The sequence below is a fragment of the Centruroides sculpturatus genome, unplaced genomic scaffold, assembly GCF_000671375.1.
Source record: "Centruroides sculpturatus isolate CEXI.00-Female unplaced genomic scaffold, Cexi_2.0 scaffold163, whole genome shotgun sequence".
NCBI classification, from domain to species: domain Eukaryota; kingdom Metazoa; phylum Arthropoda; class Arachnida; order Scorpiones; family Buthidae; genus Centruroides; species Centruroides sculpturatus.
Window position 1 is genome coordinate 402308 of NW_019384360.1, and position 22450 is coordinate 424757.

The window sequence follows — 22450 nt, forward strand, 5'->3', positions numbered from 1 at the left end:
CACATCAAATGCAAGCTGATCCTTTATAGTCTAGGTATTAGACTATCCAAATCTTTTTGTCTGAGGTTGAAGGTCAGTCTCTATAGATATGGTTTTTCCTACAATAAAATTTGAGAATCTATCACAAGACCATGCTGTGGTCAAAGCTTCCTTTTTGATCTATGCATAGTGTGAGACAGGATGAGAGGAAAATTTTAATTAACCACAACAAAATATATCAAATTAATTAAGAATAACACTTGAATTTCTCATATTATATAAAGAAAAATTTTCCCAACACTTAATAAAAAAATGGAAGGATGTGATCTCATCTTTCCCCAGATTTACTTCCTTTCCAAAGGTGACACATCTTCCGAATGTTATATGTTACCAGGAACTTTCTTTTGAAATTCATCTATTGATAAAAAAACTTAACATTGCCTAAAAAGGGCATCAAAATCAAGGGGGAGGACCCCCGAAATAAAAGGTGAACATCGAAGCCAACAACAAGAATTTGTCAACCTCCTCCTTTTCATGTGAGTGCTCTGCCCTTTCACTGATCCCTTCGACTGCTGTTTGTCGTATATGTCTTAACAAAAATACCATTTGATAGTGAACTTACCATCAATGAGCCTAACTCTATCCAACGTAGCTGAAACCTCTCCACTCCATCATCAGGACATTTTGCAACCTCAAGACTTCGATCAAGGACCAATCAAGATATTTAGCATCACATGTTAAAATGTAAGCTTTCTCTCTAAGCTAGGAACTCGTTAACTTAGTATTGGGCCTAATTAATTCTGTTATATTACTCTTATCCAGTATGTTACGCTACTAGAACTCATCTATTTTGCCACTATATAAAAGTTAAACAGAATGTTATTGTAAACATATGTGTAAATAGTTTACCAGAATAAATGGATATTATTTCTTTATAATTAAGTTGTAATGTGCACTTCTTTCTGCGCATTGTCTCTCAGATGTCAACCTCCCAAATCTGACCGCTCACACACGCGACTTCTCACATGTGAAATGAACAAATTGCTATTGCCAATCCTGATGTAGGTATCACCAACCCTTTGGTCACGCATAGCATCTATCACTGGAAGACAAGTTCCTTGAAGCATATTCTATGGGCCTGTATTCTCCATTTTCTTGTTTCTGTAAAAGTACACTGTTTTTGCCATTGAAGAAGCATCAACTGATATGTTTGTTTCCTTGGATACATTATATAGTGCTAAGACAGGAGGCTTTGACATTTCCTTAATTTTTGTAAATGCCCCATCCTGGGTGTCATTCACTCCATGTATTTTTGCAACAGTTCATAAAGAGGCTGAGACACAGTTGCTAAATTTGGCACAAACTTAGCTAGAAAATTTACTGTACCCAAAAATCTTTTCAGGTCAGATGTGTTGTATGGCTTAGGTAAATCCACTATTGCCTGAATTAATTTTTTATTAGGAACGAATTGTTCCTAATAAAAAATTAATTCAGGCAATAGTGGATTTACCTAAGCCGTACAACATTTTCTGTACATTTTCAGGCAATAGTGGATTTACCTAAGCTGCACTCTACATTTTCTGTACCACTGCTTCAAGACATTTATCATTTTCCTGCATATTACCACCATAAATTATGACATCATCATAATGGCATATGGCACTGCTTACTTTAATTTGATATCATACATTTGCTTAGTATTACCCAGACCAATAAATTATATTGAAAATTTCTTGTATTATTCAAATATTCTATCTTGGGATGTAACCACATATAACCATTAAACAAGTCTGAGTTTCTCTGAAGCATGGTAACTTAATAGAACTTACTTAGCCTCAGATATAACAAAGAAGGCTTCTGTCACAGTTTTATTCTTTGCACTTACTTTGACTGAGATTATTCCAGTTATACTCAGTTTGTTCCACCCATATGTACATTAAACAAATGTAGGTACGGGTTTATTAGGTTGTCTTATTCCTTTCCGGAAAAACAGATTTTTATATGTAGTCTCTGGCAGAACACTCACATCAGTTCCAGTATCCACCTTTACTGTAACAGTCTTATTCAGAATTTTCACCTTAGTCTGCCATATCTCTGTGTTATTCCAATCATGCACTTCTCCCACTAAATTCTTCAGAACCTTATCATAAGTATCCATCATTTTTCATTTTTCTCCAGAGACACACACTAGCGTAATGTCCTTTATGCTTGCATTTACAACATGTTGTATCTCTTGCTGAATACTTTGCTTTTTCATTCACTTTTGTATGGCTGCATCATTTACACAACACAACTTCTTTGTATGTACATAGCTTTTTACCACTCATTTCCCCCCCCTCAACCTTATGTTTAGGCTGCCTGCTACTTAGGCTTTATAGCATTCACAATACTTGACATACCTCGAAGAGCTTCCTGTTGTTTTTTCCTTGTTGTTCAACTTTCACCTGACGAGTAGTTGTCATGGGCATTCTTTAGTGTAAGAGATAGATCTAACTGTAGTTTCTCCAAGAGATTTTTATCCATAAACAAACACAAAACCCGATAAATTTGTAAAGCCAAACAACCACCAGATTACATCAGGCTACTTTTAGGTTTTTATCTGCAGTACCTCTCATAAGTTGATTCCACGTAGCCTAATCAACAAAATCAGGAAATTGCAATTTTGAACTCTTGAATGCAGATCTATCACAGAATCTTCTACACTTTCCCCCTCCTCCTGTTTACAAGTGTGGAAGCAGTATCACTCATATATAACATTCTTTGAAGGCACAGTGATTTCAAAACTTTGGTAATACTTAATATAAAGAAATTGCTTTTAGCCCTTGGTATAATTAAATTAATTAAAAATCTACTAATGTGAGGTACTCTTACCAAGTGAAGAGGGACTATTCCGATAGTCTGAAATGCATTTTGGTTATTTCATGTTAATTACTCATGTAATTGATTTTAATGTAGTACACCCCTTTTTGTTTTATTAAGTGTACTTTATTGATACCTGGGTGTTTGTGCTTATTAAAACTGGTGTGATAAATCCTTATTATCTACCTCACATTAGTAGATTTTTAATGAATTTAAGTTGATAATACTGTTAGGAAACTTGCCTCCTCGACATTAGTAAGTTTAAACAAATGAAACACATAATTATTTTACACTTAAAAGTATAAACAAAATATAAAATTGCAACGTTTAACAAAGAAAATATTTTGCTTTTGTTTATCATCTGTCTTTGTTAAACGTTGGAATTTTATATTTTGTTTATACTTGTAACTGTAAAATAATTAAATGTAATACCATCAGCTGTGATTTATATTTTATATTTACTTAAGAATGAAACACTTGTTCCGCCTATGGTCCTATTAAATAGATAAGAGAATTAATCTGTTCCGAATCCAGCCTGGCAGATAAACAACTGACTGAACGAAACCTCTGGAAGTGGAGGTTCCATCACTCTCAATCACATACTCTGAACATAAATTGTCAGACACAGAAATCTGGTGTAGAGCATGTTGTTCATTGTGTTAGTTGCCTTCTCTCTTCACCCTGTCACCATGTGATGTTTGTCGTCTCAACAGTCAAGTTCAATATTTTAGAAATCACCTTTAATCTCTAAATACAAGTAGATACACCATAATTAACTTAACAAATCCAACTCTCAGGCTTACTATCTCAGCTGCCTGGATATTTTTCTGCCAAAACATCCTAGCCTCTCACCCCTTCATCTCTACAGCATTACATGAAAAGTGTGTCTAAAGTTATTTGCACTCTTACGCATAGTTTTTTTTATTGAAACGAAACTTAAGTAATGTTTTTTTCGAGATGCAGAGATTGAAAGAAACTGAATTTTGAAAAAAATCTAAGTAATTCCTAATGATAAGATAGAAGTTGTATTTCAGGAAGCTTTGAATGTTTTGTAAGAGTTTGGAAAAGCCATTATTAATTAAAAACTCCCAATGTGATAGTATATATCCAATTTTTGATATACTATAACATCATAAATTTCTATTTTATTGAAGAATGAAAAATCTGCTCTGATACAACATAAAATTGATGTAATTATAGTTTAGATTAAGCATTATATTCAGAAGATAAATGCTTTTTAAAATGTAGTTACAGATTAGTCTTAGAGCCTTTAGAGTCACTAAGAGGGCCTTTTTAGCAAGCCCATTACAGATTCGGCTATGCCTGCAACAGGTGGCTGGATGGTGACGAATGGGGCTTATCTGAAAAAGTCCTGGAATTTTTTGATTCAATTCAGGTTCCCCAGAGCGGTAGGCTGCCAACTTAGTCGCTCGGGCATCTGACCATCAGTAATTATAAATTAGAAAACATTAAAATTTATTATCGGGAATTATATTGAACGTTTGAGACTCTACAATTAATTTTTGTCAGAATATCAAGTATAAAGAATGATTTTGTGTTCTTCATATTTATTGTTTCATCATTTGTGTAATTAAAAATGTTTTATTTTTTAAACTACAGAAAAAACTGATAGATAAAGGTTGATTTGATATTGTACTAAAAAATATTTTTAGCTTAGAAATTGTTTTAAAAAAAATAAATTGCACTTAATATATTTTATTGTCATAGGTTATCAGCTGAAAATATGCACTCAGGAATTAAGTTGCTGTACAAATAACATGGAATACAAACTTGCTACGTTAGCTCGAATCAAATTTGACCAAAAATTCAAGAAAATTATCACAAAACTGAAGAATTTATTTATTGAACAGACATATGAAGTTGATGGTGAGGATTTGAATTTTTGATTTTCTGTTGTATCTATGCATTTCTATTTTTTATTTTGTATTATGTAATAAAATAGAATAGTATATATAAATATATCTTTTTCTATTGTATCATTTAGTTTATTTTAGCCAAGATAAGTTGTACAAATCTTTGACTTTATTGACGTTTTACATAAAGATAAAGAAAATACACTATACTCTTGCTAATCCTTCCATTCCTTGCTCAGATGGATACCAGATTTGTGGGAGTGCCAGATTACCAAGTGTAACCCATAAGCTCCAAGAAGAATTTGTACTCTTCGGTACCAATTCTTCTTGGAGATTGGCAGGCAAATAATATGGTTCACCAATGTACAATACTGTACATAAATGAAGCCCAAGTAAACAGAGAAAAAAGACTTGACACGATTAACATTTTTGTGGAAATGGAAGTGTATAATTCATCACACTAGGGTTGGTTTACCAGATAAATGAGAGGTCAGATTATTAAGGGTTGGATTAGCAAGAGCGTACCATAATACAAATTAATGGTCAATAATCAATAAATTAAATCCACTAAAAACTTAATAGCTAGCTGAGTAAAAGAAATAAGTGCCTAACATTCTTGCCTGTGTTGAAAGGACATCATTGGGCAAACTAATTTCTCCATTGTTTCAGCAGCTAGGAGATTAGTTTGCCTGATGATGCCCATTTGACACTTGCAAAAACATTAGCACTTATTTCTTTTACTCTGCTAAATGTTAGGTTTTTTTTAGTGTTATTAATTCAAGTATACCCAGTTTTTGAGTGATAGCATTCTATAATCAATAAAGTTTTTGAATTAGAAATTTATTGTAATTTTCTAAAGTTTATATCATAGTACATTAATACTACTACTCAGATGTCTGAAATGCAGTACAGTTTTAATTCTCAAATGTTTTTGGTCATCTTAAACAACCTTCTTTGGGACAGAAATAAACAAATTTCAATTTACAAAGAAGAACAAATGCTGGAAAGTCTTCTTTAATTAAGTTGACATTTGTTTCTTTCTGTTGCAAAGAAGATTGTTTGAGACAACTAAAAATGTGTGGAAATTAACTTACTAGTAATTTATGAAATTACTTTTACAATTTTTTGAATTTGTAAGATTTAGAAATGATTTGGTTTAATAATAATTCAATTCTGTTACTATCTGTTATACAGGCAACTCCTGTTTAATATTTTTCTCATAGATTGTCTTTTAGTTTTTGACATCCAAACTACATATAATGTATGTATCTCTCAATATGATATTTTTTGGCTGATATATATATAAGTAAACTTTATATTTATGATAATTTCATATGTTTAACAAAAACAATATATGGTCTCAATTATATTGATATGATTTGATTAAAGGCTGGAGTTTTTTGTTCTATTACAGTTGATTTGGACAATAAAATCAACAAACATTCCAAATTTTTTCAAAATTTATAGAAAGCCTACTTTATTGAGGTAATATTAATAAATCCTACATTCCTTGGCACTTTTGTATTGATAAAATTCATTTTCAGGGGCACAAATTTAAACAGTTTAAAAAGTTCTTAAAGAAAGCTGGTTTGGACTTTTAAAAACATTATACATTATTCCAAAATTTTCTCTTTAAATTAACCTTGTGTAGAGAATTTATTGATCTTTCATGTTTATCTTAATAATTTTCTGCTATTTCATCAAATTTTTAATTTTACATGTAATAGAAAGCATTATTGATATAATCAACAATTTGACTTTTTTAAATATTAAATAAATTAATATACCAAGTACATCCTACACATTTTATATATGTAATACATTTTAGAATATATATATTTTATCAGTAATGTTTGAAAATTAATTTGATTACAGAATTTTTTAGAGAACTACTTAAAACCTCCAAGAGAGACTTTCATGAAATGTTTTTGAGGACTTATGGCTTAATTTATGATACAAATTCATATATATTTCAAGATATGTTTGAAGATCTTGAAAGGTATTACATGACGGGGAGAATAAACTTAGATAAAGCTATGGTACATTTCTTTCAAAGATTATACAAAAAGATGTTTCAGGTGAGTTTTTATTAAAATTAATTTCAAGAAAACATTAATTCTACATATGTTTAGAAATGAACTTACTTTTATTATTCATTTACCAGTTGTTTGTTCAGTTTATCTGTAACAAACTAAAATTGAGTTTTACCTGGCATGGTTTGCAATCCTTTGTTAGACTAATATTTTAGACTGAAGCTCGGTATGCCAAGTTTATCTTCTGCTCGACATATCCAATTGAAAAAATTAGTACTTCTCAACTTTGGGTGGACTTTCTTGTCTGAGTCGAGACGAACTAATTTCCTCGTTAACTTTAAATAATTTTTGGCTTGCATCTCCAATGTAATGCTAAAATTTATAAAATTGTATTACATTGGTGATGCTAACCAAAAATTATTTACAATTAATGAAGAAACTAGTACATCTGAACTTAAAGTGATAGAGTGTAAGATGTATTCAGCTTCAGTTCAGAACATTAAGCTATCAAAGGACTGTACAACTATGCTAGATAAACTAGGGATTCTAGCATGGTAAATTAGAATTTTAAAATTTAAAATACATTAATTACAGCATTAAGGAATAATTTTTATTAGGATTTTAAATAAAAATCTCAGATTATTTCTTGTGAAATTACATCACTAGATTTCTTGGTAATATTTCACTATCATATAAGTTATTTAGAAAAAAGTTTAATTATTAAATCTTATAATTGCTAAAATGTTTATTTTTAATTTTAGGTGTTAAATAGTCAATATCAGTTTAGCGAGTCATATCTAAAATGTATTGGTGCGTATATGGATGATATGAAACCTTTCGGAGACATTCCAGACAAATTAACTGTAGAAATCAAGAAATCTTTCATTGCAATTCGAGCCTTTGTTCAAGCATTAAGAATAGGACATGAAGTAGCAAAGAACATGTTAAAAGTAAATATTCAAATTATCAAAATTTTCTTTTAATATAATGGATAATTGGATATTGTTACTTATTGCTGTATTTAGCAAAAATATTGGTTAATAAATATCCAAATACTTAAAAATTTATTCACTCTTTTATTGAACTTTTAAATTTAAATGAAAAATTTGTTTTACTAGTTAGACAAACAGAATATCAAATTAATGGTATGCAAACCATTTAAGTCTCTAAAGTATCTTAGTTAAAAGATATTGATAAGAAATTAAAGAAGACATAATTCAAAAGATGTAGAACAGAAGAAGAGAATTAGTAACAAATAACTATAAAATATTGGCCTTATTGTTATGAGTACAAATCCATCACACACCTTTTCAATTTTTATTCATTAATGCATGATGTCCCAGAATGCATTTTGGCTTATTCAAGTCCTCTTCAGCCGGGTTACATATATAATTACATATATACTTTCGACATCATGGTAAAACACGTAAAAGAATCTAATAAATAGAAATACAATATTGATATAAACTGACAATTACTATATAACTAACCACATACAACATTATTGAAGGCTATACTGCAGTTGCAATTGTATTCCTTCCCTTGTACTTGTATTTAAATACCATATGTCTGTTTTTAAATTTAAAATTCTTTGCATTAATTTTTCCTTCAAAGGTAGATACAGGCACTATAAGTATAATTATTTGATATAAGCTTATAATCTGTATTATCAATTAATTAGTAATAAATAGTAATACTACTATATTTTTTAAATTTAAAAACAAAATATGGTATTTAAACACATGTAGAAGGAAAGAAATACAATTGCAACTGCCATATGGCATTCAATAATGCTGTATGTGGTTAGTTATATAGTAATTGTCAGTTTATATAAATATTGTATTTTTATTTATTAGATTCTTTTATATGTGTTTTAATTACAATACCTTGATATTGAAAGTATATATGACTTTGACTGTAAAGGGCTGTCGAATAAGCCAAAGTGCATTCTGGGACATCATACATTAATGAATAAAAATAGGGTGTGTGATGAATATGTACTCATAACAATAAGGCCAATGAGTTATTTTGGCCTACATAGTTATTTTGAGAAGCCGGGAGTTACAGGTTAAAACCGTCAACCCTTCTTGCAGCATTGGGACGGCTAGGCCTGCTCACTGTGTCAGTGGATGGCTATGTAAGTTATTGGAGATAGGAAATTGGGAAATTTTCATCTCCTGTCAGGACATGACACCAGTTAAGATAATTATTCACATCTTAACTCACTATTAGAATGATGCTTAATTACACATCTCATAGGAGGGGTTCGAGGATCGAGTGAAGAGAGTTGTGAATAAGTCAATAGGGGTCCAATTTCCGAAGAATGACAGGTCAATAGACAGGTTAACAAACATCAAAAAGTTTAATAAACAAAAATAAAGTAAGGCTGGATTACAAAGCATTAAATATATCTAGTTCAACAAACTAGCTACTTATATCTACATCGACTGAGAGAGAGAGAGTTTACATAAATTGGTTCAAGCATAATACCTCTTTCCATTTGATGGATCTTTCAGTGATAGGTGATGAGCATTGAGTGTTGACAAGACATACAAGGGCTTGGCCTACTAGCTTCTAGGAGAGTGTCTTCCTGAGATTCACATCTATGTTTCTTTTATCTTGCAACACCTTTCAATCAGGTGGCCACTTTTTATCCATATGACAGGATATTCATCATGACTTAAGTTGACAGATGTTCATGAAAATGGGTGATAAGATCTCATCCTGGAAAGTCAATAGTGGAAAAAGGGAGCTTTCCTTTTTCTCATCTTTTCTCACCAACGTAGAAAAATGTGTCATTTTTAACGAACAAAATAATAATTTAGTTTTTGCATTATTTAATAAATTTGTTCCCTGTCTCCAGAATCTCACATTATTTATTACTAATTAATTGATAATACAGATTAGAAGCTTATATCAAAGAAGAAGAGAAACGTATCCTGTCCACAACTGCAAATTAAATAAGATATTAAAGTCAAAATTTTTGCATCAAATAATAGTGAATATTGAAACATAAATATTTTCCAAAATATAAAAAAAATTATATTTTATACATTTATATCAATTGCATTTACATTTTTGATACTTTTTCAGGCAGAATTAGCTCTCGAATGCAGTAAAGCTTTAATGAAAATGACCCACTGTTCTCATTGTCAAGGACTTCCATATTTAAAACCTTGTGGTAATTATTGTTTGCATGTAATGAAAGGTTGTCTTACTTATCACATGGAAATACATTTAAGCTGGAATGAATATGTAGGTAGGCTATTGAAAATTATTATTATATTTATAATAAAACTTGTGTTTTTCATTTAATGCACTTAATATATATTTATTTTTGTTTATATTTGGAATAATGCAATTTTACCAGTTGCGGACAAAAGTCAGATCTAGGTGAAGAAAGTATAGGAAATTTTGCAACACAAATAGAAGTATCATCTCCTTAACTTTGGATATAAACATTGGACTTATTGAGATCTCTTGTTCAACTCACAATGAAAGAACCTTATCTTCTTGACAATGACATATGACAAGTGTCTTTGAGGAAATTGAATTACCCTCCAGTTACAAAGCATGAAGTCAGTCTAACAAATTTTTGCAATATTGACTCCATGCTCCAATGTGTCACATTTTTTTATTGCCTCAAAGTGTTTCACTTTAATAGTGTAGATCAGAGATTCTCAAATGTGACTGCCAACTCAATTCTGCATGATTCTCCAATTTGCACAGCCAGTTTATAACTTTCTGATGAAATATCTTATGAATATCATTAAAATTGTCATTTTGGACAGTTTTAAACTGAATTTCATCCAGAATAGTAATATCTTAAATGTGAAGTAAATGTGGAAACTATTGCAAGAGATTATTATTATGTATTCCTATAGTGTGACTACAAGTCATTTTTCTATAGCCACAGAAAAATGTTTTCCAAGAACCCCTGGTCCAGTTAATATTGTGAGATGTTAAGTTGGTTCATAATGGGTCATGGACAGAAATAATATACCCTTATAAACAAAATACAAAAAATTTATTAAGAACAACTAAACACATACAGAAATACTCCACAAGACCTGGATACCAGCTGACGGGAATTTCAACTGAACAATAATGCACTCCAACAAACTTGTCTTGGACTATGATTAATAATTGTGAATAACAAACTCAAAACCAACAATATGCAACCATAATATTAATATACTTTATCTTATCCTATGTATTAATATTAGACCAAAATTAAAAATCATTACCAAAACTAAAGCTAGTACAAAATCAACTGGTACCAGGAAATGGCAACTTAGACAATACCATGAGAACAGTCCTGGATGACAACAGGTAGAAATGTCCTCTAGCTGGAGAAGAATTGGCACCAAAAAACACAAATTGAAATCTCAAATACCAAACAGAAAGATAGAATCTCCTTTTTGTTTACTTATCTAGTTCTCAATGATGATCCTTTGTCTTCATCCTCCATGTGTCGGTTATGGCTCTGAAGACCTTAACACCATGTGCTTTCCTTCGACACCTTCTTCTTTAGCCAATTGAAGTTTTCTCTTTCTAAGAGAGGGAACTCATCTTTGATCTGGCTCATCTCTTGTCCAAAAGTAAAGTTCTCCTCCTTCCTCCACTTCCTGGGACTATTTCCAAAACTCATTTGACTGATCCCCTCCAATTGGACAGGAAGGGGAGCCAACTTCAGAGTTAAAATTACACAAAGAAACAGGAATAGACAAGCTATTCCAAGACCATAAATACATGCGGTAGACAAAAAAAACACATTAAGGAAAAAAATGCAAGGCATACTGCCACAATATGAAAAAAATCTAGCCAAAAGAAATCTGCTAAACATAAGACTTGTTCAACTGAAGAGATTGTCTGTCTTATGTTGTTAGATTTTATAAAATTAAAATTAATTCACATTTTTCTTTGACATTAATGTTTTTCACTTACTGTTTACAATGTTAATATTTATTAATGAATAATTGATGTGTATACATATTATTTTAATTTACTGATATAAAAATGAATTCATAAAGATTTTATATTTACTTTTTCTCAGATAGACAGTCTGTAATATTGCTTAACTTGATTTAAAGTATACCTAGCCAATGGTTAATAGATGTAGTTATTTACCAAACCACAACAGTTACATCAATTGTTAAATATTTCTCTTACTATAATGAATTGCTAGTAACAAAATTGTTGTTCTGTTCTCATTTTTATAAAAGTGTTTAGAATTTTGATAATGCCAATGGAACTATCTTTGTTACATAGAATCAATTAACTTTTTTACTTTATGTATTCCTTTCTACACACTAACATTTTTCCTATCATTTTGATGTCTTTTGGCTGGTGTCCAAGCCACTGCATGACATACTATCTGACTTTGTGTATATTACACATACAGTTCCATCTCCCTTATTGAAATTCTGGACAGAAGTTGAATCATTCTTGTATTAATATTTATCACCATTTAATTTTGTATTTATTTTCTGGAAGCTGAAACAGATAATTGGAAAATTAAAATGTTTTCAATTATAAATATCAATAATAAATTTTATTACTAATTTTTTTTTTTTAATATAAGTTACTTATTGATTCATTACATTTCCTAAGAGATTATTATTTTAACAGTAATTTTCTGTGAATAAAAAATTATACAATTGTGAATTTGTAATTATTTTCATTTAAGAAGTGCTAATATATAATTTAAATTAATCTTTAGAATTGTTATTAATGCTGGCGACACGTCTGGAGAATTCATTTAACATAGAATCGGTGGTTGATCCGATAGACATCAAAATATCAGATGCTATTATGAATTTTCAAGAAAATGGAGCAGTTGTTTCTCGAACGGTAAGTTATTATGTTATACGGAGTGTACCAAAAGTTCTTTAATTCAAGTTTTGAAAATTATTTCCTGACATGTTGAAAAAAGTGACCGAAGAGAGCATCACTGATTTAAATGTGATGATCTTCAAAGTGTTTTAGGTGGGTACTATATATCATTCACTGTAAAGTGAAAAATATGACTATGTCAAGTATAGTCCAAAACAGAAAGTTATGCATTTGAAAAGCTTATTTTGACACAAGATCTTACTAACAATACATGAAGATTTTGAAGAAAAATTTCCAAACGATATAACACTAAGTAATTTTACTTTTCATGAACTCATTTGAAACCTTTGTGCATCCTGAATCGGTTTTTTGATCACTGCATCATTTTTGGCCATTTCAGTCCCCAGACTTAACTTTACTGTATATCTTTTTTATGAGGCTGTCTAAAAGATACAGTTTATGTAAATAATTTCTGCAATTTGGATGACTTTAAACACAAAATTTCAGCAAGCATAGTGGATATTGTGCCAACAATATTATGATGCACAAGTAGGAACGTATGTCGTCAAGTGATCTCCATCTCCAGAACACTCCCAGCATCAACTTTAAAATTTTTGATTTTAGCTGATGGTGTGTATATGGGCTTTGTTCATATACACTTTGTGTGCAGGTCATGTTTTATAAATAAATAAAAAATTTGACAGATCAAGTAAAGGAACTTTTGGTACATCCTGCATAATTTTTTATAAGTTAAAAATAATGTATTATTATAGGAATTATAGATATTGTAAAAAATGGTAATGATATTAGATTTCAAAGAGAATTTTTTTATACATAAATATGTGAATAATAATTAAATAACTTTTGAAAAAATTAAGATTAGATTTTTAATGTAATATAGTATGATTTATTATATGAGTTGATATTTTGGCTTATGGGTGGTTGACTTAAAATAATGTTAGCTTCTGACTGACCAGTCGTAAGCTGGATGTTTTTTTATATTTTTACTGTTTTCTTTGCATTTTATGTATTTTTTTTAATCATTTCTCTACTCATTGTATAAATATTCAAGCACTTTTTTAGTTAACCAATTTTACAACCTTTATATTATTTTTTTGAACATTGTGTAGATTTTAACTGTTTTTTATCATTTTTTACATTTTATAGATTTAATCCAAATCCTGTGCACACTTTAATTGGTTTAATATTTGTAAAACATACAAAATAGAAAATCTTTTAATGACTGCTCATGCTTGTCTATGGATCTTTGATATTGTCATCAAGAGCAGCACTTGAGATAGCTAGTGGTGTAAAGTACTATTTTTAGCTTATCGCTCTACAATGAATTTCGTTCCGGAAAGAGCCAGTTCCTAAAGGGTAATTTACGCAGGTTCGCATTTGTTAGTTTGCCAGGCCTGGACTTTTCGCGTGCACCAAAATAAAATTAAAGACAAGTTAGTCAAAATCAATAAAAGTATTTAATAACGATCTAGGAATAACTATTTACAATATTTATAACAAAACAACAAATTTATTCAAACAAATAAAATCCAAAAGTCAACCCGACAAAATTCGATCTTATTCTAACTTAGAACTATTCCCCTTGGAATTCCGACAAAAATCAATCCTTAACTTAAGGTACAGAATTTCTTACGACTATAAATCCTAACCGTCACCTCAATTATACTAGGAACCTTTTTCCAACTCAAGACTTTCCTATTCCTCAATCCACAAATCGAAAACTGCAAACGCTTTGGACTATTTCCTATTGGACACCTCGTTCACTGCTACCAGCAGACTACGCTTAATCCTTTCAAGAGCTCACCTCCCCTTTCTTCACTTGAGCTACGCTATTTATAGTCTGAGGTGACGTCACAGTTTCTAAGTGAGACACTACCCTCATTTACATACTTATACGTAACATTCACTTTTTTCTTGTTTATCTGGTAGCTTAATTCCCGACAATACTTTGTTAACCTTTTACAGTCTTTTCGTGAACAATTGTCGGGATGTTTCCTTTAAGGTTTAACAAGTCTCCTAAAAGTCTGTGGGGTCTTTCCCNTTACATACTTATACGTAACATTCACTTTTTTCTTGTTTATCTGGTAGCTTAATTCCCGACAATACTTTGTTAACCTTTTACAGTCTTTTCGTGAACAATTGTCGGGATGTTTCCTTTAAGGTTTAACAAGTCTCCTAAAAGTCTGTGGGGTCTTTCCCTCCCTTTCAGTGCGGGCTTACTATCTGCCGCTCAGGCGTGCACGTGAGTGCAATTGCTAGCTATGGCGCTTTCTTTGCGTCATTGGTGAGTTGGTTTTATCTTTTCTTTTTTTTTTTTTTTTAAAAAAAAAAATTTTTTTTTTTTTTTTTTTTTTTTTTTTTTTTTTTTTTTTTTTTTTTTTTTTTTTTTTTTTTTAACTTTTCAAGGTGATGGGTGAGGAAACCTTCGTCCTAACTAAACATAAGCCCCAAACAAAATATAATAAAAGCAAAAGAAAAGCAAAATAAAAATAACGCTCGGACTTGGTTCCTTACAGTGGGTTTTTCAGATATGGACAAAAAGCACCTTTATGTATTGTTTGATGTTCAGGTGTATTCCTCCAAAATGTGTGAGAAGTTTATTTAGTTGAGAAAATCCTTCCAATAACCTCTTAGTGAAAAATTACTTTCCATGCATTATCAATGCTTTTGATACATTTAAAAATATTGTACTCTTTCCAAAATTCTTACAATGATAGTTCTAGGTTGGCATTTGTTGTGGCTATTGCTTTTGGAAAGGTGGTTTGGAGATAATTCACTTTAAGTGTGGTAATCAAACCTAGGTCCATGGACTGAATGAATGGAATTATATTTGGCAGCAAATAAATTACTTTCTCATCAAGATGGAAGATGAAAATTGTCTAAACGAAGTGGATGTTTAAGTGCATTATCTAAAGCAATAAATTTTGAAAGGAATTTTCCTCTAAGTAATATTCATGGATTTTGAGATGTAAATCAATTTAAGAATCAGTCTTCAAATGATGCCATACTTTAAAGTTGGAATGGAAATAGATGGGCAGCATATATTTGTTCATATTCTTGAATGTACAAGGTCTGTTCAAAAAGTATCGGACCTTTGAACGGAAAAAATAAATTTATTGACTTTGAGGTACAAAACCCTAATCCCCTTCAAAGTAGTCTCCTTGGTAATGTATACACTTCTCCCAGCGTTCCTGCCATTGCTGGAAACACTGCTGGAACGCATCTTTTGGAATGGTTATCAGCCGGTCCGTCGCATTTCGCATGATGTCTTCTCTCGACAAAATTTGGGTTCCTTTTAGCGGCATTTTCAGCTTGAGAAATAGCCAAAGGTCACACGGAGCCATGTGGAGAGAGTACGGAGCGTGACGAACCACAGGAGTATTGTGTTTGGCGACGAAAGCCCGAATCAGATGCGCAGAATGGGCGGATGCGTTATCACGATGGAGCTGCCAAGTTTTGATCGACCACAGATCCCATCGTTTGCATCGCACTGTATCGGAAAGACGACGAAGGACCTCCTGGTAGTACTCCTTTGCGATGGTTTGGCCTTGTGGTGCGTACTCACGACACACCACCCCACGAGAGTCGAAAAAACTGTCAACATGACCTTTGATATTGCTGCGGACCTGCCGCGCTTTTTTTGGCCTCGAGGATCGTCCCCGAAAGCCTGCTGAATCTTGCGAATGGTTTACACTCGGGTATCGCCAAGGTTTTTGGCAAAATTTGATGTAATATCGCTGCTCACGTTGTTCAGTCATTTTCCAGCTTAGTGAAATCCGACGAGAGCGCACTACATGACCTCACTCATACGCCGATTGCCAACGACTGACGCCTCCCGCAGGCGGGAAAAAATTCAGGGCTGTGCATGACTGTCCCCTCCACAACTCCACCGAAGGAGGCCTCTCTCACATCATTGGTTTACGCGGAAAAAAATAAGGTCCGATACTTTTTGAACAGACCTTGTATATTGGTCCCTCAAGAATGTGAACATTGTCAGAATGATAAATTAGAAAAGGTTTTTGCTTAAACTCCTGATGTTCCCACCAAGCAGCACATTGACTTGTGGTTGCCCAGCAATAATAATAATAATGTGAATACGGGGCGTAAGGCTGTTGTTCAATGGTCAGGATGATATGCCAGGCGAGTGGAAAGAGAGGTGATTGGGGTCGACGATAAGGTGAAGGGCGAGATCGAGTAAAAGAGTCTACCATTTTTTTAACAAATATAAAATAACAATTTATTAAGAATAGGCAAAATGACAAAAACTACACAAAGCTCGTTTCTATACGACCTAAAGACACAAAGTTTCTATACCGACTTAGAGAGAGTTTCACCGTGCTTTCATACCTCTATGTAGCCGTCCCCTTTGGCGATTCTGAACGATCCAAGGGTTATAATCCAGTTTTGGCACAAATCATATATATCACGACTTTAGCGATGATTTAATTCGAGGTTCATCGGAGATCGGAATTCCGCAGGTTCGGAAGATCGGCACGATGTCGTCTATCCAGCGTTTGTTCGTAGACTCCCCTGAGAGGGGGTAAGAACGGCCTTATATCCGTTTTAGTGGGGAATTTCCACCACGTGATTGGATGTACATAGGTTAAAGGTTATAAGTGTTCCTGGGATCTACAACAAATGACGACATTTAGATGCTAACTATCAACCTTTTTGCAAAATGAGATGCAAGTTCTGCAGAGAACAATAGATGTTGCCAGTTATGACCGGGAAGTTTACACAATCCCGAACAAGATCGTTTTTTCTTCTAAGGCGTTGCATAAACAAAAGTTTAATTAATTAACAATTTTGTTAATTAAAGAGCGATGATTTCGTCACCAAAATTCCGGATCTCACAATAATAAGCAAAATAACTTTTTGTTTTGCCTTTCCATGCTTCTTGTGTAAAGGAATAGAGATCAACACAATTCCTATTTTCTAGACTTCATGAACAGCTTGTATTTATTCACATTTTTTTTTTTTTTAATGGCTCAATTACAATATCAAAAAGGTGTAAGTGTTTTAAACAATATCTGGTTTTTCACTGGGGGAAATTAGTTCACTGTATCTAAGTTTATACAGTGGTGGTATTCTTAAACTTTACTGCACCGGGATATCATGTTGAATTATTATTAGATAATTAAATTAATTATTGGATTTTCAAATTGTTTTTCATTGTACAAATAATAAGAGGGTTCTTTAACATGGCTTGGATGGCAAGGGATAGAGCCAAATGTATCTGAACTGGGTTATTTGTGAAATTTCCTGAGGATTCAACTGGAGCTTGGGATGCTCAAAACAGAAAGCTGATGCATTTATTATCATGATATTGATCCTAATCTGAATATTTAATTAACAATTCAAGATTTTGGTCTATAATAAAAGTGGGTAATCTTTTTTAATGATGTCTCTGAGATTTGTGTGAGCCAAAGTGTTTTTGCTTTCAATGATATGTATTATCATTTTTAAAACTATTAAAATGGCAAATAATGAAAAAATGGTCATAAACAGGTTTGTGTTAGGTAATATTTATACACATTCATTCTTTGAATTGATTTGATTAATAAAGAAAACAAAAATTTATCCAAAAATTAACCTAAATTTAAGATGTTATATTTATCATATATACTATCTTGAAAATGACTGTGAACTTCCACTCTGGTGGAATACATCACTTGTGAAATATTAATGGATACAATGGCAAATGATGTAGAAATTGTTGAAAGTCTGAAATTTGAATTAAAATTATCAAAATAATTCTTATTATGCCTGATACATTTTGATCATTATAACAAATAGTGTTATTAATCAAGTTTTTGAAGTAGTCATTATTATATTGTCATTTTTGGTTTTATTTATGTATATATTAAAATTATTTTTAAGACATTTGATATAATACATTTCTAATTGAACAAAGAGATTTATTATCATTATACAATTAAAAAAGTTTTTTATAGTTATTCGAACATTGCGGAAAACCGAAATTAAAAAAACGGAGCACAGAAGAAAATCTCAAATTTAAAACTATAAAACTAATTAATCAAGATAATAAAACCCACACTTCCCAAGCAAATAAAAATAATTTGGATTATTTAATACAAGTCATTAAGAAGAGAGTTAAACAGCACAGAAAATTTTGGATAGAATTACCGCAGAAGATGTGCAAAAGTTACAGGGCAGTAAATTACACGCACCAAAGGAAAAGCTGTTGGAACGGATTGGAAAAAGCGAGGTTGGTGGACTTTCGATTTCTAAAAATTTCTCTTTATTTCTGAGAAAGAGTATTAAAGAAAAGCTCATAACTATTTTTGATAGATACGAGGGTGGCTTGAATATGGACGAAATTGTGGAACCCAAATACAGGCCTGAGATATCCGTTAATATGTCTCGGCAGGATAATATCGTCAACCGTCAGATCATACGACTGAAATTAATATCCACTAAAATGAAACAGGCATTCAATGGACTGGATATTAACTGGGAAGATTCGGGTAAATATTTAAATATATATTTTTCTAAATTGTTAATAAATTCCAAATTTATATAAAAGCAAAGTATTTTTAACAGAAACCAATATGTGCACTTGCATAATTTACTCATATCAAATAATTTTTTAGTAAAATAAATTTTATTTTAGCAAATTGTCATTACTAAGAAATTAAATTATCGTAGATTATAAATAGCATATATTTGTTAGAATTATTTGGATAGTAAAATAATTTTACATGGAAATTGCAATAAATTCTTCTTTACAAAAAGCTTAATCACAAATATAAAATTTTATTATAAAGGCAGCTCCACACCAAATGTGTGGAGCCACCTTTATACTAAAATTTTATAGACATTAGAAGATAATATGGAAAACAAAATATTTTATGCACGCACATTCACAAATGCAAAGCTAAATATAAGTATGTTATTTGTTATGTTGGGTGTCATGGGTTTGAGTCCCATTCCGGGCCAATCTTTTTTTCGGAATATTCTAAAATTTATTTATCTATAATTACTACATCTAACAAGAGACGGTAGCTCAGCGGCCCATATCCTGCCAAGTTGCTTAATTATTTAATCTTTAACAGCCCAGTAAAGGAATCGGTTAGTTTCATATTTGTTATATCGAGACAATTAATGAACAGAATATTTAAACAAGTAATTATTTTAATTACTTTGCTTTTCGTTTTCCAAATTAGTCTAAGTTATTTACACTTCTCTATAACAATGCTCAAATTTGAAAATTTTTCTGCATTGCTCTAAATGTATAAATGTTTTGGTTTGATCTCCCAAACACTTGTTTCTTCACCAAAAAACAGTCATTTTTCTAACACCAAGAAAAAGTAAAGTGTATTACGGATGAGAAATACTGGAATGAGGTTACAACTCTTCTCGGTGGGTGTATTTGTTTAGGAATGGTGCTTCTGTCATTTTGTGTGGTTCTGTGCAATTGGTATGTAACTTGGCGTGCAAAAATAAGACAAATCACTACACAATTTAATAATTGCATGCCATATTTAGTACTGGATAAGAAGGAAATACTATAGGAAAGAAATATAAATTCAGGTATAAAATGGAAAAATAAATCCCTCAGCTGCAGAATTGGATTACAAGTAATTAAGCTTCTAGACTAGAGGTGGTGTAGGTGTTGGTAAACTCCCAAATAGGAGTAATCTCTTGTCTGGATCAAAAGCTGGGTCTTGCTAATTTCTTTCCAAAAAGAATTTGGAAAGATTTTTATATTATCTTTCATTCAGTCGAATTTCTAAACATTGTTAACATATTTTTGTAAATTTCTGCAGCAATGCTCTATGCCAATTTTGTATATTTACGTACTTTCCCGTTTATAACTTTTTTATTGACAATGCAAGTTCCCGTCTCGGTTTATTTATTTACTCTCTCAGTGTACAGGGCGACGAAATGGCACAATTTAATAATTAAAAGAATTGGCCACACTTTATCTGTGGCCAAGACTTCAAGTAAAATGGTTCCAGGAGGAAAAACTGTTGCAGGTTACGCCTATAACAGAGTCAAAGTTTATTTTTTAAAACGTAATTCGTGAACTATGGCAGTAAATTACACTACAAATATCGAACTTGTCTATTGTAGAATTCGAATTGAATTCGGGAGGAAGCGGAAACAGGGACGACATCATCGACGAAGAACGGGACGACGTTTCCGACGAAACGGACATTGCTTATTTCGATTTTCCGGATCCGGTTTTCTGGTCAACGCCGAAATCGATCCGTTCGGGCACCCCGGTTAACCGAGAGTCCACACTTTTAATCATCATTTTCGTCGTCTTTTTTATTTAACAATTTTGCGTTGGAAACACGTTAAATGTAAAATGTTGTAAATGTTTTTATTATTATTATTATTTAATTGGATCCTTTATTTCCATCTTTTGTAATAAAATTATTTTTAAACCGATCGACTATCAGGTTTTTGTCTTTGATTAGGGACTTCCGATACGTCTGTATCAAAGTTGCTGGCCTACAATAATAACGAATGACGCGCGTTACGTTCGTAACAACGCCGAGAAATCGAACCCCGAACCTCAATACAATTTACGGTCGAGTCGGTCGAACTTTGACCCACATCCGCTTCCGGGAGATGCTGCCACCAGACTCGAATTTTATCTCCGAGTTACTCGGTATTCGCGACCGAGGATTACGGGATACAAATTACTAACGTGAAGAAAACCCGGAAATACCACGTGACCGGCCCTTTCAGCAGGCCCCAAACCTCCACCGACTAGCAGTGTTCGGTAGTTTTATCCACTCGGCCACCGGTGGGCCTCGTAATTGGGAGGTTAATTATAAAAAAGCAATAGATTTAATGTTGAGGATAGAGCTGAGTAAAATCTTCATTAAGTCCGATCCCTTGCAAGATATGACACGTGATCACCCTCTATCTCCTTCCCTTGACCTTTCACAACCAAAATATACAGCATCAATACGAGCTACCGTGCTAAATTTCGTTTCTTTATCTTCATTGCACTGGATATTTTCTTCTTGTCATTCGAAGAAGTGCTAAAACAATGAAAAACTAATTCATTCTTAAACAATTAATTAATTGCTGTTATGACAATGCAAAAACTTTAATCTAAATTTAGTATTTTAATGATATTTAAGTTATAAATTTTGAAATTTTCAATAATCAGATATGACTTTTAATCTTAAAAAGCCACAATAAACAGATTTAAAATATTTTTTGGCATCAAATGTTTTCAAAATAGAAAATTTTTCACATTTTAAAAATAATGAAATATTTTTCCTTTAATTAAAAAATTATATACGTCAAGTCACATTTCGCTAATTAAAAAAAAAAAGGATTTTTTTCTTAAATGGAAATAAGTGTTTTTGAAGCACTTTGGTATGAGAAATACAGATCGTAAATTAGAATTTTTCTATCGGGCACCAATTCTTTACTTATAGGTATATTTAAGGCCTGATTTTACTCAAATTTACAAAAATGTATAAATCACATTGACAGTGAGAATGAAGAGATTAGCGACGAGGAATGTTTTTCGTCTCCTGAAAATAAACCGGCAACAAAAATTTTGGTTGCGTCATCTTATCAAATCAATATATTTTTTAAAAATTTTTATATTTTTAACTGTTATAAAATAGGGAAAACCTTAATTTTGAGGGTAGGGATGAGTTCTAAAAAAATTGTAAATGTAACGAGTAAAATCTTAATTAAGTCTGAACCTACCGGAGATACACACGACCCCCATTATCTTCCTACCGTGTTTCCTCGAAAATAAGACAGTGTCTTATATTAATTTTTGCTCTCAAAGATGCGCTAGATCTTATATTCAGGGAATGTCGTGAAGAAGAGTTCACATTTATTGTTTTC

At 31.7% G+C, this 22450-nt stretch overlaps 1 protein-coding gene across 1 annotated transcript; it reads left to right on the forward strand.

The window, feature by feature from the left end:
- The first annotated feature begins 4570 nt into the window (after positions 1 to 4570).
- On the forward strand, positions 4571 to 21193 carry LOC111640844 (glypican-6-like). Its single transcript, XM_023386917.1, has 8 exons — positions 4571 to 4725; positions 6588 to 6790; positions 7507 to 7695; positions 9839 to 10004; positions 12468 to 12598; positions 18556 to 18830; positions 18914 to 19089; positions 20699 to 21193. Exons 1-8 carry the CDS (start codon positions 4617 to 4619, stop codon positions 20902 to 20904), a joined length of 1455 nt encoding a protein of 484 aa, XP_023242685.1. The 5' UTR covers positions 4571 to 4616; the 3' UTR covers positions 20905 to 21193.
- Positions 21194 to 22450: the final 1257 nt, after the last annotated feature.

Excerpts from the sequence above, each read along its gene's own strand:
- LOC111640844 (XM_023386917.1), top strand. The coding sequence starts at position 4,617 with ATGGAATACAAACTTGCTACGTTAGCTCGAATCAAATTTGACCAAAAA. Across the intron at positions 6,791-7,506 it reads TATACAAAAAGATGTTTCAG|GTGTTAAATAGTCAATATCA; the intron begins GTGAGTTTTTAT and ends TTTTAATTTTAG. Across the intron at positions 7,696-9,838 it reads TAGCAAAGAACATGTTAAAA|GCAGAATTAGCTCTCGAATG; the intron begins GTAAATATTCAA and ends ATACTTTTTCAG.